The sequence below is a fragment of the Martes martes genome, assembly GCF_963455335.1.
Source record: "Martes martes genome assembly, chromosome: 11".
NCBI classification, from domain to species: Eukaryota; Metazoa; Chordata; class Mammalia; order Carnivora; family Mustelidae; genus Martes; species Martes martes.
In genome coordinates, this window is record NC_137899.1 from 79,258,984 (window position 1) to 79,285,163 (window position 26,180).

Sequence of the window (26,180 nt, forward strand, 5' to 3'; positions counted from 1 at the left end):
CTCCCACTGCACGGACTCTGGGCAGCCCCCTGGGTCAGATGCCCACAAAGCCAGCTCAGGGAGCAAAGTGTAGTTGGCGAAGGGTGAAGAGATCTTTTAAAATATCTGTATGGTTTTCATTTTCATCGGTGAGCATTTTTTAATCTAAAAAATCTGTATTTTAAAAGGTTGTGTAAGTCAGAACCAGGACAGAGGCAGTGGAAATCCAAAGGAGAGAGAGTCGGGGCAAGAAATTTTATATTTACAACCATGGGACCTGATAACATACAGACAGGTTCACACACACACCACACAGCCCAGACATAATTGTGTAAATGTTCACCATTGTGACTGTCATATAGCATTTATGTTAAGAAAACTCCATTTATGAATAGAATTAGGTTAACATAAAGTTTTCCCAATACATTTATTTCTCACTCTCCATAAGAAAAATGTACAAAGTATCTTAAAACTCTTTCATTCCTAAGCAAAGACAATTCTCATCCTACCCAGAACTTTTCATAATCATGATTCTATTCCAAAGACAAATGTATTTTTAAAGCATACCAATTACAAAAATAGAAAAACAAGTAACATAAATATTCTGTTTTTTAAACACCATATGTACTGACATTTCTGGGGGCGGGGGGAGACTCACTTTGTACTATGTCAGACATTCAAAAGAAACATGTTACTTGAGCGACTTGGTACAGAAATGTCCTTCCCATCTGCATAAGAACAGCGGGGCTCTGGAGCGGTGGGAGCTCGACCCGCTGGCAGTTCGCAAGTCTGTACTACAGCTCTGATCCCATCAGACAAGGTGATTGTCTAGGCACCGACGCCATCAGATGAACTCTGCTGCCCCACATCAGAAAACTTGTAATAACAAGACTTGTTGTAACTTTCTTGATGTTCCACTGCTCATTCACTCATCTAGCTTTTGTTGAGTTAAGAATCTGCTCTAGGGGCGTACAAACGCGATCCTCCAAAAAGCTAAATTTCTAGTAGAAGGAGATCCATGAGAGAAGTGACTGTTAGAACTTAGTGTGTTGCAGACATAGAGAGCAGCTCTGGGCTTCAAGGTTCTGGAAGGTTGTTAAAAGTGCCTACACAGGACTGTGGTGGTAGTTACAGGCAATCTACCAAACTCGTTACTTTGAAATGGCTTGGACTAGAAAAAATGATCTAGAAAAAAATAAGAATCTTCATGCTCCCCCTCCCCTAGCCGGCAAAGAATATGCAGTGAAAGTCCAATCCCTCCAGGGCTAGTACCTTCTTGGATTTCCCTTGGATTGGAGGGAACAGACGATGAATGCAAGGCTATACTTGGAAGTGCATGCCCACCTGTGGGGACGGAACAAGGCACAAATCCGTTGAGACTTAAAAAGTGTTTCAAGTTTCCAGTAACTTTGACCAACAACCACACTGTGCTTGGAGGCCTGTGAGCAGCACTGTTCTTTCTAGACTCACTGGTTTGCCTTTGCTACAATGATGCGAACAGGAGGTTGGTCTCTGGAGGAAACATGGGGACAATATTTCTCCTCAAAGCAGTCAAACCATAAGAGACTTTTAATCTCAGGAAACAAACTGAGGGCTGGTGGAGTGGAGGGGGGTGAGAGGGCTGGGGTGGCTGGGGAATGGACAGTGGGGAGGGTATGTGCTACGGTGAGTGCTGTGAATTCTGTAAGACTGATGAGTCATAGACCTGTACCCCCGAAACAAATAATACATTATATGTTAATTTGAAAGAAAAAAGAGAGAAAGAAAAAAAAAAGATTTCTCCTCAAAGCATTTGTAGCCCATTTCAGTGTCACACTTGTTTGTGTATGGAGGGCAGGTAAACATGGGACTCCTTTCAAACCCTCAACTTATCCAAGTATGAGTGATTTCACAGCTATGTAGAGGTTTTGTGTTGTGTAACTGTGCTGGTCAAAGCTAAATCAATAGAAAAATACAAGCTATGTTTTCAATTACACTCTCACACATTTCTCCAAATAGATACCCACCTCTTATTTAATAAGTTCTGAATGGAACATCCACAAAAATTTATCAGAGCATAACTTTGTAATCACAGTGCAAAATTTAGAGGCTATAGTTTAGAAATATGATAATCAAATTTACAACAGAAAAAATTTAGGAGCCTGACCAAACAGAATTAAGCAAGCCCTTATTTTGTTTGTCAGTTGAAAACACAGCTCAGAATTTAAAACAGTATCTGAGAGAAGAGAGCAATTAAGAAAGGAAAATATAATAAGGCAGTATTTACTGAAAGTACTTAAACTCAGCTGTTAAAACAGGAAATGTAACTTACATCTTTAAGTAATGTTAGCAAGTTAAGTAGTGTCTTGGACTTGAGGTGTTTAAATTTTTGAAGTGTGGCTAATTTATAATAATATGTTCTGACTAATATGTGAGTTCTATTATAGTTACACAATTCATTGTTTCTTGTCAGTTTCAATATAAAGGGAAGAATAAAGGGGAGGGAAATCACCTCACTCTCACCAGGAAAGGATGGCTTATCCATAATGCTCTTAGTCCAGATGGAATGGGAATAAGGATAAACAATTTTCTTCCACACAGCGAGAAGACCTATGTCTGGGTGATAGAGTTTAGTCATTTGTTTCCCCTTTTTGCCAAATTTCATGTATTTGAGGGTGATTTGCCTAAATGGCAATTTACATTTGTTCTAGACCCCAAAGAGCAACTTGGCTGGTTATCTATAGCCAATTTAATCAATATGCACCATTGGAAAACATTCATTGTAACCGTATTATATTTCACAGACAGTTGCTTTGCTGAGCTAGATTTTCATCATACCCTAAATATCATTAGCTCTCTGATCAGCCTTAGCCTCCTATTAGAACTGAATGGCCCCTTACTTCATTTAGAAATGAATATCTTATGAGAGCAGTGAAGCTTAATCACAGGGCTCGTCAGAATCACTGTGGAGCTTTCTAGATGGATGGGCTATGGTTGGCCCTGAATTGGAGGTAATGAGTAAAACGCCCCTTCACCTCACTGTCATTTCCTTATTTACCTATGAGAGAGCATTAATGGACAAGATTAATGGACAAGTGGCTTCTATGACATGCCTATGTGACTTCCTCCCCCGGAAGGTTTCAGTGGGTTCCTGTGAGTTGAGCTGAGTCCTGTCTTGGCATCTACATGCATTTTGTTCATTCTGAAGAAATATCCCTATTTCTGTGAATACTGAAGGTAGAATCTCTGTAAGAGGAAAGAAAGGAAGGAGGAAAATTATTTAAAATCAAGCGTTTTTTTCTGGCCTATGGATTCTACAGACACCCAATTCTTTTTCAGCGTCAACAGATGAGGAGAATCTGAGAAGCTAACGAGCTCCGGCATTTTACTGCCTCTATATTGACGCAACCCAGATAGCTGCCAGTGCTTCTCTTTTCATTTCTTTATCACTTGCTTTGCTAGCTATGCCCTTGGTACTTTTGATGACTCCATAGGAAAGAGGTAATAGAGTACAATATTTGCATGTTTAAGTAGCACCATTGTTAGTTCTCTTCATTGATGATGAATGGAATGAAAATCATTATAATTTTTTTTAAGATTTTACTTATTTATTTGAAAGACAGAGATCACAAGTAGGCAGAGAGGCAGGCAGAGAGAGAGGTGGGGGGTGGGGGAGCAGGCTCCCTGCTGAGCCGAGAGCCTGATGCGGGGCTCGATCCCAGGACCCTGAGATCATGACCTGAGCCAAAGGCAGAGGCTTTAACCACTAAGCCACCCAGGAACCCCCCCCCCTTTTTTTTTTAAGAGAAAATCATTATACTTTTATGTTTCAGCCCAAAATTCCCAATCTTGGTTGCATTTTCACTAATGCTAATACTAATATTAATACTAACAATACTTCTTGCTATTTTTTGTCTCAGGGACTGATTTTTCAAAGAAATCCTTTTCTGCACCATGGGGATTATAAATGTAGCCTTTCATATGCTTCATACTTTCACTAATTCACATGTGGAAGACTCTGAATGTAGGTTTTAGTTTTTCCCCAGAAAGACAGCATGTAGGAGAATGTGTAAAGGCTAGCTAAGCGTTCATCAGACCCATTTCCTCCTCTTCCTGGCCAATGTAGGTTGACGACAGTTCTCAGTCTCCCTTGAAAGTAGGTGTTGTCATAGACGGAGTTCTAACCCGTGGAATGTGTGAGCAGCAGTGATGTGCTCAGCTGTCCTGCTGGGCCCACAGACACCCTGGCAGCTCCTTACTTCTTTCCTCAGCCGAATATCAATGCCTGCAAAGCTCTTCGAAACCATCACTGAAGTAGGCACAGTCTAACCATCCGGGGACCCTGCCTGCACCCCACACATACACCTGTCCGGAACCACCTGGACTATGTTCCTGAGGGAGAAATAAACTTCCGTTGTATGTAGGCCATTCTACTTTTGGGGGATCTACTTGTTATAGCATGTAGCCTACCTCACCTAATACAGGGGCTATATAATATGAGGAAATGAAAACAAAGATAATTAAACCATTTCATGTGTTTCTAATCCAGTGAATTTTAAATAAGCCCCAAGGTTTAATAGAGCCTAGGAACATGATACGCTTCTAGATCCTCTGGTCCACGGTGGTGTGAAAAAGAGTAGGAAATACGCCAGCCCCTGTAAACTTCTCAGTGACATACTGCTTGCTGGGTCTTGGAGCTAGAACAGATACAAAACTCCTCTAAACACATCTTTGTCTCCCACTGATGAGCTGAGGTCCTGCCTCCCAGGACACATCCAGGCACAGAGGTTTCTGCTCCTCTCCAGAGCCCACCTTGTTGGAGGCAGGCTCCCCTCTTGCATTGGAGGACCAGAAGAGATGTCGCATGGGAACATGCCATTCAGTCTTTGGAATAAAGTTGCCACTGGGATCCAAAATAGGATTCGCATGATTTCTGTGATGGGTTTATTAAACCGACCCTTAAGCCACTGTTTCACAAAAGTAGAAATATAATTTGTTTAAGCTGATTATTTTTATGTGAATTTTCAAAACATTTCTAAACAGAATGGACTTACTATGTTCATTTTGGAAAACAGAATAAGCTGTCATATCCTCCCCTGCAAAATAACCACGGGTAACTTTCCATGACCCTTTCTACACGTCCACGCACTTTCCTTTCACAAACATACCATCATCACTTATATTCAGATTGCAATGAGCTTTTTATAAAAGTTAACTGAAATCTTCCCCATCACAATGTATTACAGTATCATCGTTAAAAGATTAAAAAATTCAAGTGGATGATTGTACCTTAATAGAAGGAATCTGGTAGACATTTGTACTGTTGCCATTGTACTTTGCTTTTAAAATATATTGTAAAAGACATCTTTAAATATTTCCTAAAAGTGGAATTCCTTAAAATTTGCCAATTTATACACACAACAGCAAAGTTTCCATTCATCCATTTAACACATGAGAACCGACTCTTAGGCCAGGCACTACTCTGGGACTTGGGATTCAACATTTGAAAAGAAAGAAGATAAAACCTCTCCCTTGTGGTCCCTACACAGTTGTAAGTGAGAGGGGTCATTTCCCCAAGCTTATAAGATTATAGGGGCTTTCAAAATCTTTGCTGTTTTGGTAGGGGGGTATAAACTAGCTTTTGCTGACATTGGTTATTTTTATAATTGCTTGCTAGTTATTTATATTTAATGATCACATTTTTTTCATTAATTGTCTATGCCAACCAGCACCTATACATGCTAGTGTGGGGCAATAATGTTGACGGGAAAGAAGAATTATTTACAAATTTTATGGCCAGTTTTGAGTATTTTTATGGAAATTTAGGTCTTTTAATGTGAACCTTTAAAACAAATAATGTACAAATTCCCTTTTTGAAAATTCCCCAAATTGAAGGATCTAAAAGATATAAAGATTGACTGTTAGCCATGTAACTGGGGGGAAAAAACACTCTGTTTCCTGATGTCATTTTTCAGTTGTGTACATGCACTTAAAAGAACTGACGTTTTGAAGTTAGAAATCTATTAGTTAAGAATACCCGTCAGCCTCTTACAAAACTGCTTCCCTACAGAACAGGCCATCTTAAAATCACAATTGCATTTTCATTTTAGCTACAATTTATCATCTCTCTCTTTCATAGAATGGAAAGGCTCTGGGAGAAAACAATTCTCTAGGAAATATTCTTCCCAGAGTCCTGTCCACTAGACTTGAAAAATGCTACCTCATCATTTGCAATTTAGCACTCGTTTTGCACATGTTGGTGGTGAGGCTTCCTTCTCCCAAACCCCGCAGCTCTTGTTGGTCCCTAGTTAGGGATGGAGAGGCGAGGGCTGATTCTGACTGTCAGTTTGCTCAGGGTGCTGAGCTCTGTCCGGGTTCTGCATCCAGAGCTCCGTTTCACCGGCAGCCCCGTGAGTCCAGGGGGATCTGCCACTGGCTTTGCAGGGCAAGCGCCGTGACTGAGACATTTCCCATCTTCTCTGACGTTTCCTCTAAACAAGGTGCTGAATTTCAAGTGCTTAGCAGTGCACCGCAAGACCCCCCGGATGGCTCCGCACACCCTACGGGCCTTTCCTGTGCCTTCGTGCTAGCTCACATTGGGAGCTTCCTGTGTGCCAGGAACAAGATGGCTGGGACAATCTCACTGATGTTCTCTAAGGTGGTGCTGTTATTCCCCCCCCCCCATTTTACACATAAGAGGAGGAAACCTTGGAGCAGTCATAATTTATCTAAGATTATCTAGTTAATAAGTAACTGTACCTTAGAATTCTGACATGTCACTCTTATGGCCTCTGACGTTTTTTGTGGGCTGCCTCTTTGTATAACGCCGCAAAAAAAGACCAGATATCGCGAAATGTTCTCCTTTCGGTAACAGGCAGCTTCTTTGATTTTCCTAAGCCCCTGTATCTCTCCCTGTAGGCCACAGTACAGACCCCCAGTGATCTTACTGACGGCCCAGAGATACCCTAGGAAGGACTGCATCTCCACACCGTGATGAGAAGAACCCGTCGGAAAACCTGTAGTGGCAATTTAGTTTAAAAAGCTGGTCTTAAAGGTCTTATACCAGTGTTAAGAGCTGAAATGTTCTCCCACCCAACCAAATTCTCAAGTTGAGGTCCTAACGCCCAATACCTCAGCATGTGACCGTGTTTGCAGGTAGGGCCTTTAAAGAGGTAATGAAGACGAAATCGGGTCTTATGGGCGGGCCCTAATCCCGTGTGACTGGTGTCCTCACAAGAAGAGGAGATGAGGACACAGACACACACAGAGGAAAGACCATGTGAAAACTCAGAGAGAAGATGGCCATCTACAAGACAAGGAGAGAGGCCCTCAGAAGAAATCAACCATGCAAATACCCTGATTGTGGACTTTTGGCCTCCAGAATAGTGAGAAAATTAATTTCTGTTGCATAAGCCACCCAGTCTGTGGCACTCTGTCCTGGCAGCCCCTGCAAACTGATCCAAAGGGAGCTGGTAATTACTAATATCTGAAATGAAGAGCTTTCCAGATTATTCAAAGTTCCCTTTTAAAAATCAAAACTCTAAATCAGAAAGACAAACCGTTATACAGGTTAAATCCAGTAAGAAGAATTTCAAGGGATTTCACAAATTATTTTATCATATCGAAAGTTTATTGCCCCAAATGGAACTTGACTAGGAGGATCAGTGACTGGGGCCTTGACACCCTAAATTATTCAGTTTAGCTTGATGATGCTTCTGGTGTTTGATCTGAGGGCAAATCGGAGATGTCTTGAGGATTTCTTCACATAGCTCATTGAATACACTTACCATGGAAAGAATGAAATTTGCAGGTTCTCACTCACTTTGCTGTGCATGGACAAATGCAGTAGTCCTGAGACACGCCAGCAATGGCTGCCGTTAAAATCAGAGAAAAATATGTGCAGGACTAACAGAAAGAGAAATCCCAACACAAAGAAAACTGAAGAATGAAATAAACATGTCCAAAGACATTAAAAAGGCCTGTCTCAAACAGAAGTCCCTTTGACTTTCAATTCAATAAGTATTTTTGAAATGTATGCATGGTAGTATGGGGGAAATAAGAATTTGGAAATTAACCCTGACTCTGACCTCAAGTATTTCTTGACATGAGATGAGAAAAAAAGACACAGACAGGAATAGCCGTAATGTCATGTAGTCTTTGATAAAATCTGTAATGGAAATTAAAAATGTAATGAAATCACAGAGGACAGAGAAGGTCATTGGACAAGCTGGGGCACTGGACAAGATCCACTGGGAGTTATGGTTTTTTCTTTGGGGTCTGAGCTTGTGCAGTTTACACAGGTGGGGTTGCCGAGGGAGGAGCTTGCTAGGCAGGCGGATTAGCACAAGGGAAAACAGATGTTGTGGAGTGCAAATCATGTTCAGCGAAAAAGTAGGAGTCTGACCTGCTTACCCAAGGGGAAGCATTGGGAGGACGGGGCCATTGACCCTGCACTTGGAGTCAAAGAGCCTAGATTTGAGTCCTGTGTTCCCCATTTACCAGATTTATGAACCTCAAATTGCTCCCTGAGCCTTCTGAGCCTCAGATTGCTCCTCTGTTAAATGGAAATAATGACTCAAACCTCACCATTATGATTAAAAAGGAGTGCCCTGTGTGAAGTCTCCACCTAGCAGCGTCTGATATGCAATAAAAATTCTGCAAATGTTGGCTCAACCTAAATCACGTGAGCTTGACTGTATAGAGAAATGGACCCCAATAAGGGTTTCGAGCATGAAGGTGAGAGGACCGGAAGTAGGCATTAGGAAATTTATCCCAGTAGTGCCACGTGTATAACGTGACTTCGAGGGCAGACTTTCCCACAGTTTGGGGGTAATAGGAGCCTGAAGCAGAGCTGCTTCACGGACCAGTCAGAGGGTTATGAAGGAGGTGATGAGTAAGAGACTTCCAGGGCAAATGGTGCTGGGGTCTGCTCCCTGGGACATAGTCAGAGGCTCAGGGTCCAGCTCTCTGGCTCTTTTCTCAAATAGTGGCATGACTTCTACTGAGCTATCCAGCCTCTGTGAATTCTCGGTTTTCTCATCTATGAAATGAAGAGGTAGGAAAAAATATCTGAGTATCGTTACAATACTAAAATACTTCATGCTTACTTGTTTTTTGTTTTGAGTTTCTTTTTTTTTTAATGTTATGTTAGTCATCATTCGGTCCCTGATTCAGGTCTATCTGAATCAATAAAATCTATTAAGCTCATTAGATGGGAAAGCAAACTACCTAAGGGAAGGGGAGAAACCCAAGAGAGGCTAAAGCAAAAAGCTTTAAACATGAGTGAGCAGGTCAGTGGCTGATAAAATTATGAGGACTATGGAAGAGAGGAAAATGAACAGGTTTGGGGGAGAATATGATTAACATCCTTTCTAACAGCTGAAAGGGCTTTCTTCCAAAGAATTAGACTTGCGGCTTTAGGAGTATTCAACAAATGACTTACTTTGTATTGTCTCTCATACCATGTAAACATCAGATCTGAAAGCAGATGTTTTCCTCTAATTCGTAGATTCTTTTCATCGGAGATTCAACCAACAGAGGGATCATGTACTATCTGATCGAAAGACTGAACGAAACCCTGCAGGAATGGCAGAAGGTGCATGGCACGAAATTCTATCACAACGTCAACGGTGGGAGGACTGTGATCAGTTACTCCTACTATCCCCAGTTCTGGATAAGCCCTTCTTGGAGACCAACATTTGAGAACGCGCTTGAACATCTCTTGCAAAGGTACAATGGAACTATTATGGACGGCACAATGCCACAATGGACCGACGTTTCGCCGGCGGTCGTAATTGTTCCCTGTATATCAGATGTGCTGAAAAGCTTCAATCCCAAGTAATATGACTGAAAATGAGTTGGAAAGGATAAGGAGGTCCAGCGATCGGGATGCTAGCTATGACTCAGTGAAATGTGAGGCACTGCTGAGAAAATGTTGACCATCTGTTTCAAGGCAACACGTGTTGTTTTTCTTTCTGGATTTCAGATCCCGTCCCCTGGAGAACACGGGCCAGACGGTGTTGGTTGTTGGTGGTGTTCAGTGGCTCAATTCCAATCACCTACAAATTATTCACAAGGTTTTGAAGAGGTGAGTTTCTGCAGCAAGAATTGTCATCAGTATTTGGAGTTAAAAAGAAAAGTCACCCTTGAGGTGATTAAATTTTATCGAGATTTTTGTGGAAAGGGCAGCTTGAAATTTAGAACTCCGGTTTAAAATGTTTCAAAATACTTTTTGTATCCATCACAAGAGGGCTCTTCAGTATCCACATTTATATTTTCTACAGGTAAAAACACACCCACTGACACATGAAACTCAGTCCACAAAAAAAAAAACCACCCTAAAATATGCCAAATCTATAAAATGAGAATTTAGTCTTATATGGCAATTATCACATCCTAAAAGAATTCCATTGTATTTGTTTATGTAAGCACAAATACCAAGAAATGTAATCAAAGTTTATGACCTCAGAATTCTGATTATTTCTCAGGGAAAATTTACTCAATATCCTTGTGATCATCAAAACTTTGGGAATTGGATTTCATCTCCCCGTGGATGGATTGCATTTCTTGACACAGGTAGGCCATTCCCTCCAGGGTACGTGAACTTTATGGTTCCTGTAAGGATCTTTGCTGGTGTCTGAAAAAGGACCTACAAGGCATTATATAATAGTCAGCCACCTTCGTAAAAATCAATGGAGATAATGTACTTAAGGATTAGGATTTCAAAACCGTTATACTTATTCCTGGAAATAAGGAGATCATGTCCCATTAACACGTTGTGAACAATGCTTTGAACTCCTAAGACAAGAAAGGGGATGCCATGCTATAAAAAATAAAGAGCTGAGGGGTCGATGAGAGAGATTCATCTTTAAGTATCCCTTTACCCCACAAACGTTTCATACACCTTGAAAGACTGATGCCGAAACCACAAAAGAAACTGTCAGTATCAATGAGTACTTTGGGAAAGGGTGGCTTTTTTTGAAGATGATTTCTGACTGATTGCTTTAAAAAAAAAAGTCTTTAAAGTAGTATCATTAGTTTTATCTTTGCTTGGATATTCAGAAAGGAGAAGAGTTAGAGGCCTCGGACCAGTTCTTATAGAAAAGCACTGGTTGGAAGTCTAAGAAAAGGGAAGAAGAGAAAAGAAAGGCAGTATCTGTAAGTAAGAGAAGCAGCAGCACTTGTTCGAGCAAGGAGAGCTCAAGGGCAAGCGGGACTGCGTGCGTTTGCTCCAGGGAGCTCAGGGGAGACGGGAAGCTATCCATTTACTGTATAAATTGAATGAGGGGTGTGTGTGTGTGTGTGTGTGTGTGTGTGTGTGTGTGTGTGTGAGTGTGTGAGATGTTGAGCCCTCCTCGAGTTCCTCAGCACCGATGACACGATCCCCTTTGCCTTCTAAAACATGGCCTGCCTCGGTGTCAGATCTCCGATCCAAAAGCATGAGAACAGGTAGAATGTGGCCCAAGTCAGGGATCTGAATTCAGCCTCTCGGAGGTAGTGTGGGGAGGGGAAAGTCCCTTAAGATGAGTTGATGTATTTAATATCTGGGGTAGCTGAAGGGTTGGAGTCTGGATTAGACGACAGTTCCTTATTAATGGTTTTGAGTTGAACGTCCTTGAATGTTATTTGAAGGCTACAGTCAAGGTTACAGTTCCTTCAGGAGGACTCCGCTTTGAGCCCCCACTTTACCCCTCGGGGGAACTACAGTGCTTGTGGCTCCTACTTTTATTTAGGTTCCAAACTCAAGATCAGTTCATCACAGCAGACAGCAAACATTTCTACTGCATTTTCTCTGTGCCAGATCCTGTGTTCAGTCGTGTGCCTCCCAGCACGGCTTTGATGATCTGCATCGGTCTTCTCAAACAGAAGGAAGACAAAAGGAGAGGAGAAATGGAGGGAGAGGATAGAACAAAAGAGATAGGGATAGTTGCAAGCAGAGGCAGAAAATAAGGCTGAATTCAATTGTCGCCGGCATGGCCATTCAAGAGCTTGCCTCTGCTGTTCTCCGTAGACTTGCTACCCGTGCGTATGCACAAATGTGCACACATGTGTAAACACTCATGCACGCACTGCTACTGAGCTCAGTCCTGCTGGGCAAGTTTCAGTTTCTCAAGCGCGCCATGCTCTCGCTCACGTCCAGGTCTTTGAAATCACTGTTCCCTCTCCGTGGAACCCACTCTCCCACCATCTGTTCACCTGAACAACTTCCAACTACCCTTCACGTGTTCGTTTACCACGGGCAGACTTAACTGATACACTAGACTGGATTGGCTACTCCTGCCAGGAGCTCCTGTGATAGAGTCTCACGTCTCTGTTTATGTCGCTCAACAGATATAATCCTTGGTTGTCTGTCTCCCCTGCTAGACTAATTTCTGTGAGAGCAAGGACTGGGGAGGGAGGGCTGCATTGCACACTCTACTACCCCAAATGCAAAACACCATCTTCAGCACATAGACTCTCAAATAAATATCTCATGCAAGAATGAGTGAGTGATACTTCGTATGGTGTGTCTCCTCCTAGATCGCCCCTTCAAGACTGAGACATTCATTCACCTGGGCCACTGCGGGTGTGGTCCAGTGAGGACTCCCACCTGACTTTCGGCAGGAATTGCCTTTTGCTGCCCAGGCCCGACTTGCCAGTATAGGGGTACCAAGATTCAGCTCCCTTTCCCTAATTTGGGCTGTCTTGGAGGAACCAGCTCTAGAACTCCCAGTGGGATCCACAAAACCCTATCATAGAACTGCATCACTTCCTTATAGGTGTTGATCCCCAAAACACTCTCCTCTTAACTCCCTGCAGGCAAATTCCCATCTCAGGAGTCTGTTTCCCAGAGAACCAACCTTTCTCTAGAAAACTCTCTTTAGAACCTTCTTACTATAAAGTTCCATATACCTTTCATATCTAGACATATTAAAATTGAGAAAATACTTGTAACCGGACAAGAAGTCTACAAACAATATTGAGCATCATTGTTCACATGATGGCATAAACCAAATTCACCTATGTTCCTTTCCTCTAGATTTCTTCTTTAGGAATTCTTCTATTCACTACTTTTATTTTGGGGGAAATACTCTTCCTTAGGTATTACCTGAAGATAGGTATGCTAGCACAGTGGAGAAGACAGAAAACTAGACATATTTGTACTGCTGCTTTTTTCTTGCAGTTGGATCAACAAAAGCAAGTGATTCGCTATTTCTTTTCTTTTCTTTTTTTTATTTTAATTACTTATTTGACAGAGAGAGAGAGAGAAAGAGCCCAAGCAGGGGGACTAGAGGAAGAGGGAGAAGTAGGCTCGGGAGCCCGATGTGGGACTCGATCCCGGGACCCCAGGATCATGACCTGAGCCAAAGGCAGAAGCTTAACCCACTGAGCCACCCAGACGCTCCTGTGATTTTCTTTTTCAACTGGAAAATGAAAAGAATTTTTATCCTTTAGAAAAGGCAAGAGCAGTTTCCTTCCTCAGTCAGTTTGGGTTCTCCAAGAAACAGCAGACAGAATGAGCCGAGGAAGTGGATTTATTAGGAAGAATGTCCAGGAAGGATAAAGGGAAGGGTAGTGAGTAGGCAGAAGGAGTTTCAGGCCCCAGCACCTAAAGCATATCACTCAGTCTTTCACCAAATACTTTTGGAGTGTCTGCTCTATTCTGGGCTCTGTTGGGCACCGTGGTTGGCTGTTACTGTCTGATATGAAGAGAGTGGAAGAAGGATGGATGAGGTAGGAGGAGTCTCCGACTACAGGTCGGTCTGAGAGAGTCCTAGCCACGCTGATGAGAAATCCCAGAGCGGGAGTAGTTAGAGGAGGGGTTGCTCCTCTCCACAGTGGACCTGAATTGGACTTTCTGCCAAGCTCGCTCACTGCTCTGGACATGGTTGGGGAGGGAGGGAAGAATATGATCCAGCGACGCAGCAGCTGGAGCCTTCACTCACTCCCGCTGTTCCCGGAAGCCCACCTGAAGCCCATTCCCCTTAAACCTCACTCTGCTCTGGAGCCCCTTCCACCCGCTGAACCCGCTGAACCCGCTGAACCCCCGTCCCGCGCCCTGCTCAGCTGGACCCTCCTCCCCACTAGCCCAGAGGATATTTACGTCCAGTAAAGGTCTTAGTAAACGGTTACAAATGTGTTTCTCCTATTAGAATGCAGCATCTGAGGAAGCAGGGGCCATGGTTTATTTATCCTTCTATTGTGGTCCCTAAGCACAGAGCTAAGCCCAACTATTAGTTAGTTAGATACTAACTAATACTCAAATGACTAAATGAATAAGAATCCAAATAGAGGGAGATAGCCTTCTTGACGTTCAAATTTTGACTTTTACAGTGAGAATTTTAAATATCTCAATGAACCTTTCTGGGGAAGAAACCTAAGAAGGGTAAGACATAGAAGGAAAAGTTCCAAACCGTGTGTCATTCTAGATATTTATGTGTTGCCGTTTTAGATACACATAAACGTTTGAACTTTTATTTTGAGTAAAAAACTGAGAACACGTCTTTGTTTCGGAAATGCGTGTGAAATTAATTCTTCTTCTTGCAGTGGGACCAATCTGTAAAAACGATGATATTTACATGATTTCTACCTGAATTAGTAAATTGTAAAACAATCCTCTTGATTAAAAAAAAAAAATTCAATCTAATAGAATTTAATTTTTTTTTAAAATTCCCGTTCTCCTCCGTTACATTGCAGAGTGAAGTTCAGAACTTATGGAAGGAAAATGTGATTATTCTGGATGCCGCAAAAACCTATGGCTACGAAGTAGTTGACACATTTACTATAACGATGGGGCGATACAAGGAGTTTTTGCAAGGGACATGCGGGTGCCATTTTCATGAGGTATTTATACTGGCTCTTTATTTATTGTAGCTTTTGATTTTTTTTAATCTCTCATTATATCTTTAGTTTGTTGTCCATGTTATTTTGTATTAAAAAAAAACCACATCGGGGGGAGATCAAATGAGGTATTCAGCGTCACTCAGACAAAGCATGTAGCAGTCACAACTGGAGGTGCTACAAAATAAGAAGTTAAAAAAGAATTTGTTCTTAGGTAGACACTTAAAAACTAGGATCACCAGTCAACACAAGCAGGAGGATGGAAACCTGGAGAGCACCTGCCTTTTCTAACAGACTCCGAACCTTCCCATCAGAAATTGTGGCCAAAGAAGGTAGCAGGTCTTTGGTGGAGCTTGAAAATCAAGACAATTTAATGCGTTAAACTCATGAATGACCTTCTTCCATTGATTGGGCCAATGCATTAAACAGGCAGACCTATATTTTGAGTAGCCCTCAACACCCCGTGGGGAAAATGATTTGATCTGTAGTCATCAAATAGAATATAATATTATAATAGGCAAAGCTGATAAGGTGTTAGCAGAGGCAAGAGCAGGTTGCTTCCTTGATCAGTGTGGGTTCTCCAAGACACAGCAGACAGAATTAGCAGAGGAAGGGGATTTATTAGGAAGAATGTCTGGAAAGGATAAAGGGAAGGATGCTGAGTAGGCAGGAAGAGTTTCAGGCCCCAGCACCTAAAGCATTTCACTCAGTCTTGCAGCCCTTGTAAACCAGAAGGCAGTCGTTGGGTTGACTAGGGAAATGACAACTAAAGGATTCTTGGATCCCATTTTTCAGGCGTAAAGTGACTGTCAGAATCCATTTTGGTCTTTAGGTTTTATGGCTACCCAAGAGTTATTGACACTGTATTGGTTCTTCTAAATATTCTATGTTATATTTTTTTACATGTAATTGTGTATGACAAATGCACCTGCATCTCAGGGAAGCGAGAGCCTGCACCCACAGTGGAGAGCAGGGCATTTTCAGTTTTGATCTAGTAACTTGAACTTGGCCATGCTGTTGCAGAGAAGCTTCTATGCTATAGGAGACTGTGTGTCTATTTCTTTCTTCCACCAAAAATAAATAAATAAATAAATAAATAAAAATTACACCCTTTGAGCTCCTATCCTATCTGCAAAAAGTCAAGACTTAGAAACACAAGAGCAGGTAGCCTGGAAGAGAAAGAAACGATCTTGCCGCTGAGCCAGCCCAGTATCAGAGTTGCCTGCAAAAACAGGTCAGAGGTTGCCAAAACCCACGTAAAATGGGGACTTTGAAAGACAACATACAGACCGGGTTTTTGCCCCTTTTAGAAAAGGTTTATTTACTTGTTTTCATTTAATGTGTCTCCAATTAGTAGTTGAGAGGGGAGGGTATCTGTTCTTCTTCTTCATCTTGAGTCGCTCTGGAAGCCTAAAAAGGAGAAGTTTTCCAGAGACTCCCAGCACGGCTCCAATTAAAAACAGAAGATGCCCTTCCCACATGATTGCATTTCATGTATCTCCTGCCACAGCACTAACCGGTGACACTAGTAGTCATGGAATTTGAGGACTGCAACAAAGACTCTTTGAACCACCACAGCTAGAATATCGGCTTCTAAATTTTTACTAATAAAATCATCTTTAATTTGCATAACAGTGATTTAAGCATGTCAGGTGACATTATGTCACTTACTTGATTTTTTAATTATGTGCAATGATCGTGTGTAAATTGTTTTTTAAGCCCTATTTCTAACGTGTGCTGACTTGGCAAGCTACCTAGGTATCATCCAGATTATCTCAGTTGATTCCGAAACAGTGTTATCCATGTTGAAGTTTTCTTATTTGAGCTCAAATACTTCTGGGAGCATTTGCCTTTCTACCGCAGAATGATAAGATCATCTTTCTGAAACTGACTCTCTTCATCACAAAGTCTCTAACCCATTCATCACTTAGGCATAATTGTCACTTAAGTCTTGAACAGTATGTACTACTTGTACCTCAGGAAGTTTCTAGTGCCGACACTGATGTTTTATATCTCTCCAAACCATCACCCAACATCTTAAATCATTGTGAGCTTCCTATAAATAATCAAGAAAATCTAAAGGCCCTTACAAAGGATGATTTGATGGTTAATGTACCAAGCCAAGGAAAAGTACATTATTGGTCTCATGCAAACCATTTAAAGGGCAGAAATCTATTAATAATAACCATTTTTGCCTCCGCGCTCATCTTATGAGCTGGCAAAGCAATTTGTCATACAGTAAGAGCAAGAATTAAAATCAGCTGTGCTAAAACCATAATAACTTGAGTTCAGGAGCCTTGTATCTTCTAGTGTTCAATCAAACTACTCCCACAATAGATTCACACATACCTGAGAAGGATTGCTATAATCATTACAGTAAGATCTTGATGTGTCCTCTTTGATTTGTGGTGGGAATTCCATCATAGACATAACAAACCTACTTCAGTGGAGCTCTTGTCACCAAAGGTCTTGGGGGCAACTTTTTCATCTGTCAAGACCCCGAGAGAGAGAATATGTTGCCACCATGAATCTATAAACACTTTCCCAACTGGCATGCATCAGCTTTGACTATAATGTTCTTGCTGATTAGAAAAGCAGGTGTTTCTCTTCATGGGCAGAAATGGAATTTTGTTTTCACAGTGTTTATGCAGGACAAAAAACAGGATCCAGGTAGCTTTTGCCCAAGAGTGGTTTTGGATAATACCTTTAGTTATGTGGCAAACATCTACTATGAGCAAGCTAAAACCTGGGAAGGATACAAAAATATTATCAGCCCAGACCTGGCTGCAGGAGGGACAAATCCACAACTGTTATGTGATTATTAATTAGTCTAATCAGCTGTATAAACCTTACATGAGATATCTCTGTTTTCTGGCAGGCATACAGCTTTTGACTCAGTCCAAAGGGAGGGGGAAAAAATCCCTCTGGCATTACTACCCAAGTCTAATAACCCCAAGTTTCCTTTGATTCTGGCACCATGGAAAGAAGAAAGGATTTTCAATTCCTTGTCAGAGATGATTTCCCATTATTGTTTGATCTTCATCTTATATTCTTTATTATTTAATTTTAATTAAGTAAACAAAAACTTAGCTGACCTAGAAAAGTTCACCTTCTATGTGGTGGGCTTGAAGTTTTTCCCTTTTTCCTTCAAAGTTTAAAAGTTTGTCATAAACTCAAGGAAGAAAAAAACCTTTAGCATGGCTATTTTTAATAAATTAGTAATGGCAATTTAATTCAACAAATATTTGAGTGTCTATGTGAGCTCTCTACTAACTACTATATTTATTATTATTTTTGTTTTATAAACATATATCCCCAGGGGTACAGGTTCTACTAACTACTATAAAATGAGTTAGGAGAACATTTTTTAGGGTTCCCTTGAGTATCTCAAACTCAACATATCCCCAACATGAAATTCTGTATATTGTAGAACATCAGTTAAAATCAGGGCCTGGGAAAGATAGGCTAGGGCCAGATCATGGTAAAAGCTTAGACTTTATCCTATAGGTAAGGAAGAGCCAACGAAAGGTTTTATAGAGAAGTGAGATGGTCACATCTTTGTCTCAAATAGATAAGTCTGATAACATTGAGGGGGGAAGACGGGAAGAGGACTAAGTCTGGGAGAGAAATTTGGAGACGTTTTCAGAAGTCATGTGAGAGATGATAAAAGCTTGCCCAAACCAGGACAGAGACTGCGAGCATGAGGGAGAAGGAGACAAATGCAAGCCCTATTTTAAAAGTAAAATCCGTAGATCTTATCTGCAGCATGGGGGTGTAGGAAGAATCAAAGACGACTCCTAACTTGGGTGATGAATTAGAGCTGAACCAGCAACGGAGTCACAGAATGACTGAGAAGGTACCGGCTCAGGGAAAAGATGACGATTCGGTTTTGAACATGTTGTGTTTGAGATGCCTGTAGGACATCCAGGTGGAGATATCTCACAGGCAGTTGGCTACACAAGTCTGAAGCTCGAGGGGCAGGGTGCGGCTGGAGATAAAAGGTTGGAAGTTGTCAGAAAACACAACAGTTGCAACAATGAAGATAGATCATCCAGAGAAAGTGAGCAGAGTTAAGAGGAGCTGAGGAACTCTTGGAAACGTCAATATTTAAGCAAAGTTTGCAGAAACAGGAGTCTTTGAATTTAGAGAATAAACTGATAGAAGAAAACTCTAGTAGAGTGTAGTACCATGAAAAGCCAAAAAGTGAAAATTTGTGGGAAGAGATCAAAACAGCATTACTGCTGTCAAATGTAATGGATAGATTTATTAAGATAAGGATTTTTACATAGTCATTGATTTGGCATTAAGAAAGTCCTTTCCGATCGTGCAGGAGTTATTTCAGTAAAATATTGGAGGCATGAATTAAACTACAGTAGACTGAAGAGGTATAAGAAATGAGAAAAGGAGGGGCGCCTGGGTGGCTCAGTGGGTTAAAGCCTCTACCTTCAGCTCAGGTCATGATCCCAGAGTCCTGGGATCAAGCCCCACATCTGGCTCTCTGCTCAGCAGGGCGCCTGCTTCCTCCCCTCTCTCTGCCTACTTGTGATCTGTGTCCGTCAAATAAATAAATAAATAAATCTTAAAAAATAAATAAATAAATAAGAAATGAGAGGAGGAGACTGGTAAAGCCTTTCAACAAGTGAAAATAAGAATAAAGGAAAAATACTGGATTCAGAAAACAAAGTGGTCTGGGAGCAGTTTATAGGAGGAACTACTTCTCATGTTTATGGGCAGAAAGGGAATAATCAAAACTTAGGGATACATAAGGAAAACAGAAGGGCATAAGAGGAAGGTCCTTGGTAATGTGGGAGAGGATCATGTCAAGGACACTATAAATCCTTGGAGGGTGCTGATAAATGAATGAGTTGGCTTCAGTTTCCTTCTTCTCTACCATTTATTTGCCCTGGACTTCTGCAATATTTCCGTACTGGAAGCTTCACTTTCAATTGCTCAAATTCATCCTTCACTACCCCACCAGGATGTTTCTGTGGTTCTAATCCAATGTTGTCATTTAACACTTTTCAATGGCCTTATCACCAAAGAGGAGTCACAGGAGTTTCACTGCCTACCATTCCTAAACCCCTTTTGGGGGACAGTGATCCTAGACAATTTTTTTTTCAGGGCTCAGTCCATTGTCTACAAGAATTCTAGCTTTTTCTGCCAGGTGATTAGATTACAAATCAGTGCCTGCTGGGAATGAATTCAGATGAGATGTTGATCCTTAAGTATCTCATATTTTTTTGCAATAAACGCTCATTTCGGGGGCTTTACCACCAAAGCTTTAAGAGTCAAGCTATGACGGACTCTGAACTGCCTTGATTAGCATTCCCTACTCTATGTTTTGATGTTCTAGCCTAGTGAAAACAGGATCTGTGGTTTGGGAAACTCTGTACACCCCTCTACTGTAAAGATTCTCAAATAATATTAGTATTTTAAATGATCCAAAAAGCCCTTACAGCAAAGAAACTGTTTAGCTTCATTTGACCCAGTTTTTCTCAAACATTTTTGACCACAGAACCACTTTCCTTTTATTCATAACAACTGTTAACACCTCCCTAAACACACTTTGGAAAAACTCGCATAGAGGATAAGGTCAAAAATCATGTGGGGAGTTCAGATTAAATGTGGCAGAATGACCACAAGCATTTATCTTCTCTTCCACTTGAAACCCCACCAAAAGACCTTAAAGACATTAAGCTATTCACCACCGTTCCCCACTAAGACAGAATAAGAAATAACTCATAATGGCAAGAAATCTGAATTCATTCTAAGAAGTTTAACTTAGCCTGCAAAGGAAGCTACAATGTAAAATGTGAGAGAGGAGAATCCCCAACTAGAGGTGAAGCACACTTGCCCACAGATCCTCTGAATGGCCCAGGCCTGAAGGCGGGGGTTAGAAGAAGGCAGGGCTGAGACACAGGTCAGAAAGTCTGTATGCAAAATCGGTGGACCCCTCACCCCACCACAAGCAGCCAAGAACCTACATCCATAGATGCGATTTCTGTTAAAATTGAACATCAGAGATGGACTCAGAAACACAGGTACTGAAAAGAACAAATTAATCTAGCGGCTGAAATCAGAAAAATGAAAGGGAAAGTTGGCACCTGAAGGGTGGAGCTCCTATACTTCCTCCCCAGACCCTGTGGAATACCAGCAGACCAGCAGAAGGGCATAGACGGGCATGCACCACCTCGGACAAGGGGCTAGAGGGTTCCTCTGGCAAGAAATTGAGTGGCCCAGCGGAGGCTCCCCTTTCAAAGGCCCCAGTAGTGCTGAGCGAATCCCTACAGTGAAGCCAGCCATTGGAATGTTGGTCCACACAAATGGTTTCTAAGTGACGTTTTAGTGCCATATGCTTAAATAAAACCAGAGAGACAGATGGAAACAGATACCTGTGAGTGAAGGTCAAAATAGATTCCAAGACTCAAAAAGTACATGGAAATACAGCAGGGTAGGAACTTAGCTTGTAATCCATTGAACAAATGAAGGTCATTCAAATAATAATCAAGAATTCAGTGACATGAATATCCAACCACTTAGAAAACAGAGTTTGAAATGGGACTTAGTCTCTGGAGAACTGCCGAGGAGTACAAGAGAGAACCACAGTTTCACTGGAAATGGTAAACTACTGGTCTCCAGCTCCTTCTAACCAGTCTCTCCACCTCAGAGCAGAATTCGTCCCCAGAGCTGGAAATGGAGGCCTGTCTAAGGGGCAGGAGTTAAAAAGGCTCAGCTGTCAGAGTAAGGAGCCCTGGAGATCGGGAAGTCGGGGAAGAGACGGAGACATTGCAAGTCTGGAAACACCAAAACAATTCCTCATTCCTAAAGAAAACTTTAGTCTTGCCTTCTAATCCTCAGCATCTTTGACCCATTCAGAAATTGGACTCCCTTCAATCAAAACATAGCTTATTTCATGTGGCCATGATTAAATATTAAGGGGGGTAGATGAAAAAAATCATTATTATCTGTAAAAAATTGCATGATTTCCTGAAATGGAACTATGAATTATAAGGACTGGCTTCTAGCTGTTGTTTGTTGCTTTATTTTTATTCCATTTCTGTGAATTCTTGGGCTACTTTTTCAGCTGGTTGTAAATTTGGTGACTGGATCTTGGATTGAATGTCATGTCTGCAGAATGACTATACCAAATAAAAAGTACTTCAATCGTATGCATTTATCTTAAAAGACCACACGAGCACATTTTGGTCAATGTCAGGTTTTCCAGCCTTGGAAAGCCGTTACCCTCATTCCTCTTCCTATCCCATCCATGTCCATGGAACACGTTTATAATCAGAACATCCCCCTTAATCCAGTCTAGAGAGATTTTGGAACACTTGCCCCACTGAAAATTGTTTTCTATTTTGTTCTGTGGATCTGGAACCACATCAGAAGTTCCTTGGGTGTTACTCAGGTTAAGATCAGTTTTAGGAAAGGTATTTGCTTCTAATATGCCTGACACTTTTCCAATTCACTGAGCTCTCCCTTTTTGTACTGACTTTTTGAAAATTCAAAGTTATTTTAGATGCAACAGTTAATTGACATGGTAATATACTCATTCTGATTAATATTTATGTGAAATCAATTTTGAGTGTTAAAGTTACATGCATTTAATAGTAAAAGTTGCAATGTGGGTTTTACTGTGTAATTTATTAATAGATTTTCATTTGTTTGGCTAGTCCTACAATAGCCAGAGGACAAAGCCAGTCAAGTTGAATTGTAGCCATTTGTATGCCTTCTAAAATGTTTGTGTGCCCAAGTCTGTAATTATTTGGAGATGTGGAAAGATCTACAATTATAAGCTAGGAGGTCTCTTAGCATATAAGATACCTATGAAAAAGCAAAAGTTACTTCTGCATGTCCAAGCACAGAATTTAAATTCTTGTTACACTGAGTCACAGAAAAATGTGGTCATCTCCATATTCTATAATATGTTATCATGACAGCACTTGATTCCAGCACCAAAATTTCTCCTTTCTACGTTTCTATAGTTAATATATTAAAACTATGTTGTTGTTTTGAAACACTGTAATCTTTACTTGAAAGTCTATGTCTACATGTAACTTCATCTAAATGTGAACACTGCCATGAGGAAAATAATTTTTGTTATTACACTTTTACTTGTGATTATAGAGCAATGCTGATCTGACCAGGTGACCACACTTCATGAAGACCAATTTTCCTTCGCTCTCGTTTCCTAATTTTAAATATAATTTGACAGGTAAACTCACAAAAAGAAAATAAACAGCAACGCATACACACAAAGCTAAAGACAAAGAGTTACTTTGGATCATTTTACAGTGTCAAAAGAATTGCCATTTAACATTTGTGTTTGGAGTAATGTAAACATGCAGCCAATCACATATATATGCATCACTTAATTGTGTGTAATAGTTCCTTATCCCTCTGGATAGACATGTCTCTTTCTCAGTGCTTGAGTTATAGGCACCCAAATTTAAAGAAGCATTTGGCAGCATCAAACAGAATTTGTCTCTTTTTTTGAGGTGACCACCATACAGAAGCATCTAGAGTCTTGTCTTCGGTTCAAGGCCTAACTCTCACTGGTGTTTTCCAATAGCTCACTTTTATTGTTTACTATTATTATTACCACCAAGCCCCAGAGGTAACCTCACATTTGTATTGCTAACATCTCTCTTTCAAAGCCACATTCCACTTGACACTTTAGTTGGATTTTAATAATACCAAATGGTCCTCTGATTTTTGGGAAGGACCCAAATGGGCACATTTCCACACAAGAGATCAAAGGAAAGAAGCAATTAGCTCTTCATGGTACAGGTATCAAACATCTTTCACGTGCATTACATTTCCAAATTTAAAAACTGTAGCTAAGTTCTTGTCCTTCACTTTAGAATCCATAAGAGTAGGTAAAATAAAGTAATATTTTGAAACTTGGAGATAGTAGTTTGACAGCAATGCTGCATACTGAATTTAACAAATAAGCTCAAGGAAATAATAGCTCTGAACAGATGAGCATGTCCACCATAAATTAGTACTAAGTAATATACGAAGGAACTGTTCATTACATGGAAACAACATGGTGCCTGACCTTGGGGAGTGAGTCTCAGACAACGTCTTTGAAGTCATTTCATTCTTGTTCTTACTTCAAGTATCTTAGACATGTGTCTTTATATAGCCCCCTGGAGGGGAGGGACCATGTCTGAATTACTCCATGTGTTTCCTCGCAGAGAACTCTCAAGACTGGAAGTTGGATACAATGTAGAAAAAAAAATAAATCATTAAGTCATCAATAACTCATCCTAATTGTATAAGATATGGCATCATTTTGTTCCTCTTCTGCTGTTTTTCTATTGTGAAAGGATTAGACAAATTCTTGCTAACTGTAAAAATATAAAAATAACTATATACAATAGAAACAAAAAATTCCTGCCTTTAGGGGTGCCTACATGGCTCAGTCAGTGGAGCAGGAGACTCTCGATCTCAGAGTCATGGGTTCAAGCCCCACATTGGGTGTAAAGAATACTTAAAAATAGAATCTTAAAAAATAATTCCTGGGGCGCCTGGGCTGCTCAGTTGGTTAAGCATCCAACTCTTGATTTCAGCTCGGGCCATGATCTCGGGGTTGTGAGGTCGAGCCCTGTGTAGGGCTCCAGGCTGGGTATGGAGCCTACTCAAGATTCTCTCTCTCCCTCTGCCCCTCCTCACCCTCACACACATGTGTGCTTGCTCTCTCTCTCTCTCAAAAAAGAGAGAGAAAATTCCTGTCTTTTGATCATATACACCCATTAAGTCTCATTCCTTTCCCCACTGGAGAGTCTATTAGCAGTGTGGTACGTATCTCCATTTTAAACATACACTCTTGATTTTAATTCCAAGTCATTAAAACTCTTAGGCTGTCAGATTTATGGTCACTAGATTTATGTAACACTGGGCTTTATTTAGAACTACCTCACTGTTCCGTAAACATTTTTAGGAAAGAATAGCAGTTTATGAAATGCACTTTAATGTAGTACGAACATTCCTATTTTTTCTATCACAGTATTGAATTCTGCTTATACTTGGCCTATGCAACCAATAAATTGGATCTATGGTAGGCTGATGGTAGACTCGATTAAAATCGATGAGTGAACATCTGGAATTGAAAAATCCCACATCCTCACTGTTTTTTCCCCCCTTCCCAAATGGTCTTGGTTATTTTCTTAGATTTATTCTTCAAGATGTGCTTTAGGATTTCCCTGTCATGCCCCCCAAATACTGCTGTGGTTATAGTTGGAATAGCATTTTCATTAACCTGGGAGGATTTGACCTGGTGTGTCTTTCCATTTGTTAATGTTTTCCTTTTATTAAACTTTGTGTTTTCTGCACCTGCACAATAGCTGAACTGAATGAAATTGTTTTCGTATTGTAATAGGATCTTTTCTCCAATATATTTCTTATTAATTATTGATAGAATATAGAAATGCTATATCATTTGTAAATATTAACTTTATAATATCTCATTATTTTTTGGTATCTTCCTTTGGGGTTTCAAGGTGAACAATCATATAGTTATAAATAATTCTTGGGTAATTTCCTATAACAAAATGTTTCATAATGCTAAAGCTTGTATTACTGAAATAAATTCTATGTGCTGGTGGTATAGCACAAAATACTGCTGGATTTTTTAAAGGCTCTGGATTCCATTTACAGTAACATTTGGGAGGACTTGTCACATCTCTATTTTGACAAATCAAAATTGAAGTAATTCTTTCTCTGTAGGTTTGTCACCTTTCAGGGGTCTGTGTCAGGGTAATACTGGCTTAACCAAACCAGTATTAGGACACTTAGTATCTTTAATTATTTCCTGCAAAATAGCTTTCAAAGGAAACTAACTGAACTAAGTGTTGTTGGGCCAAGCCCTGGGATAGATGTGTAGAAATCAATCTTCAGTAGCACTTGCCAGCACCGGCATTATGAGAGGCGTTAGGCTGGCGCTCAGAAGCAAGAGGAGACCCCTAGCATCCCGTCTCCCTTTCTCAGAGACCACCTGAGTGGTTTAAAAATAGAAATACATTATCAACCTTCCCATGTGATCGGGCAAAATATTGACACGACTCTTGAGTAGACGCTATAAGCTTCAGCAAATACAGTGGAAATACATATTTTTCTGTTATCTCTTTTATAAATCACATTCAAGATTGCTATAAGCATCACACTAGCATTATCCAACATGTGTGCTGCAGCATTAACTGCAACACGAAGCACTGAAATAATTTTTAAAGAACTGTATAACCTTTGCAATGGGATGTATTTTTATCTATTTTGCATTTAATTAGCATGCTGATCATCTGGCAATTGCAAAAACCAAACCTGAAGATAAAATTATATAAACAAAAGTAACCTTATTTTGGCTTTGGAACACTGAAATAATATTTTCTCAGGGTTGA

General features: G+C 40.6%; 1 protein-coding gene across 2 annotated transcripts in view; it reads left to right on the forward strand.

The window, feature by feature from the left end:
• CPED1 (cadherin like and PC-esterase domain containing 1) overlaps nt 1–26,180 on the forward strand; it is a 268,463-nt gene that overhangs the window by 238,261 nt on the left and 4,022 nt on the right. For both annotated transcript variants that reach the window (XM_080818333.1, XM_080818334.1), the window contains 4 exons: nt 9,467–9,687; nt 9,944–10,045; nt 10,446–10,533; nt 14,635–14,781. In XM_080818333.1, coding sequence (XP_080674459.1) covers nt 9,467–9,687; nt 9,944–10,045; nt 10,446–10,533; nt 14,635–14,781 — 558 coding nt within the window. The remainder of the gene's footprint in view (nt 1–9,466; nt 9,688–9,943; nt 10,046–10,445; nt 10,534–14,634; nt 14,782–26,180) is intronic.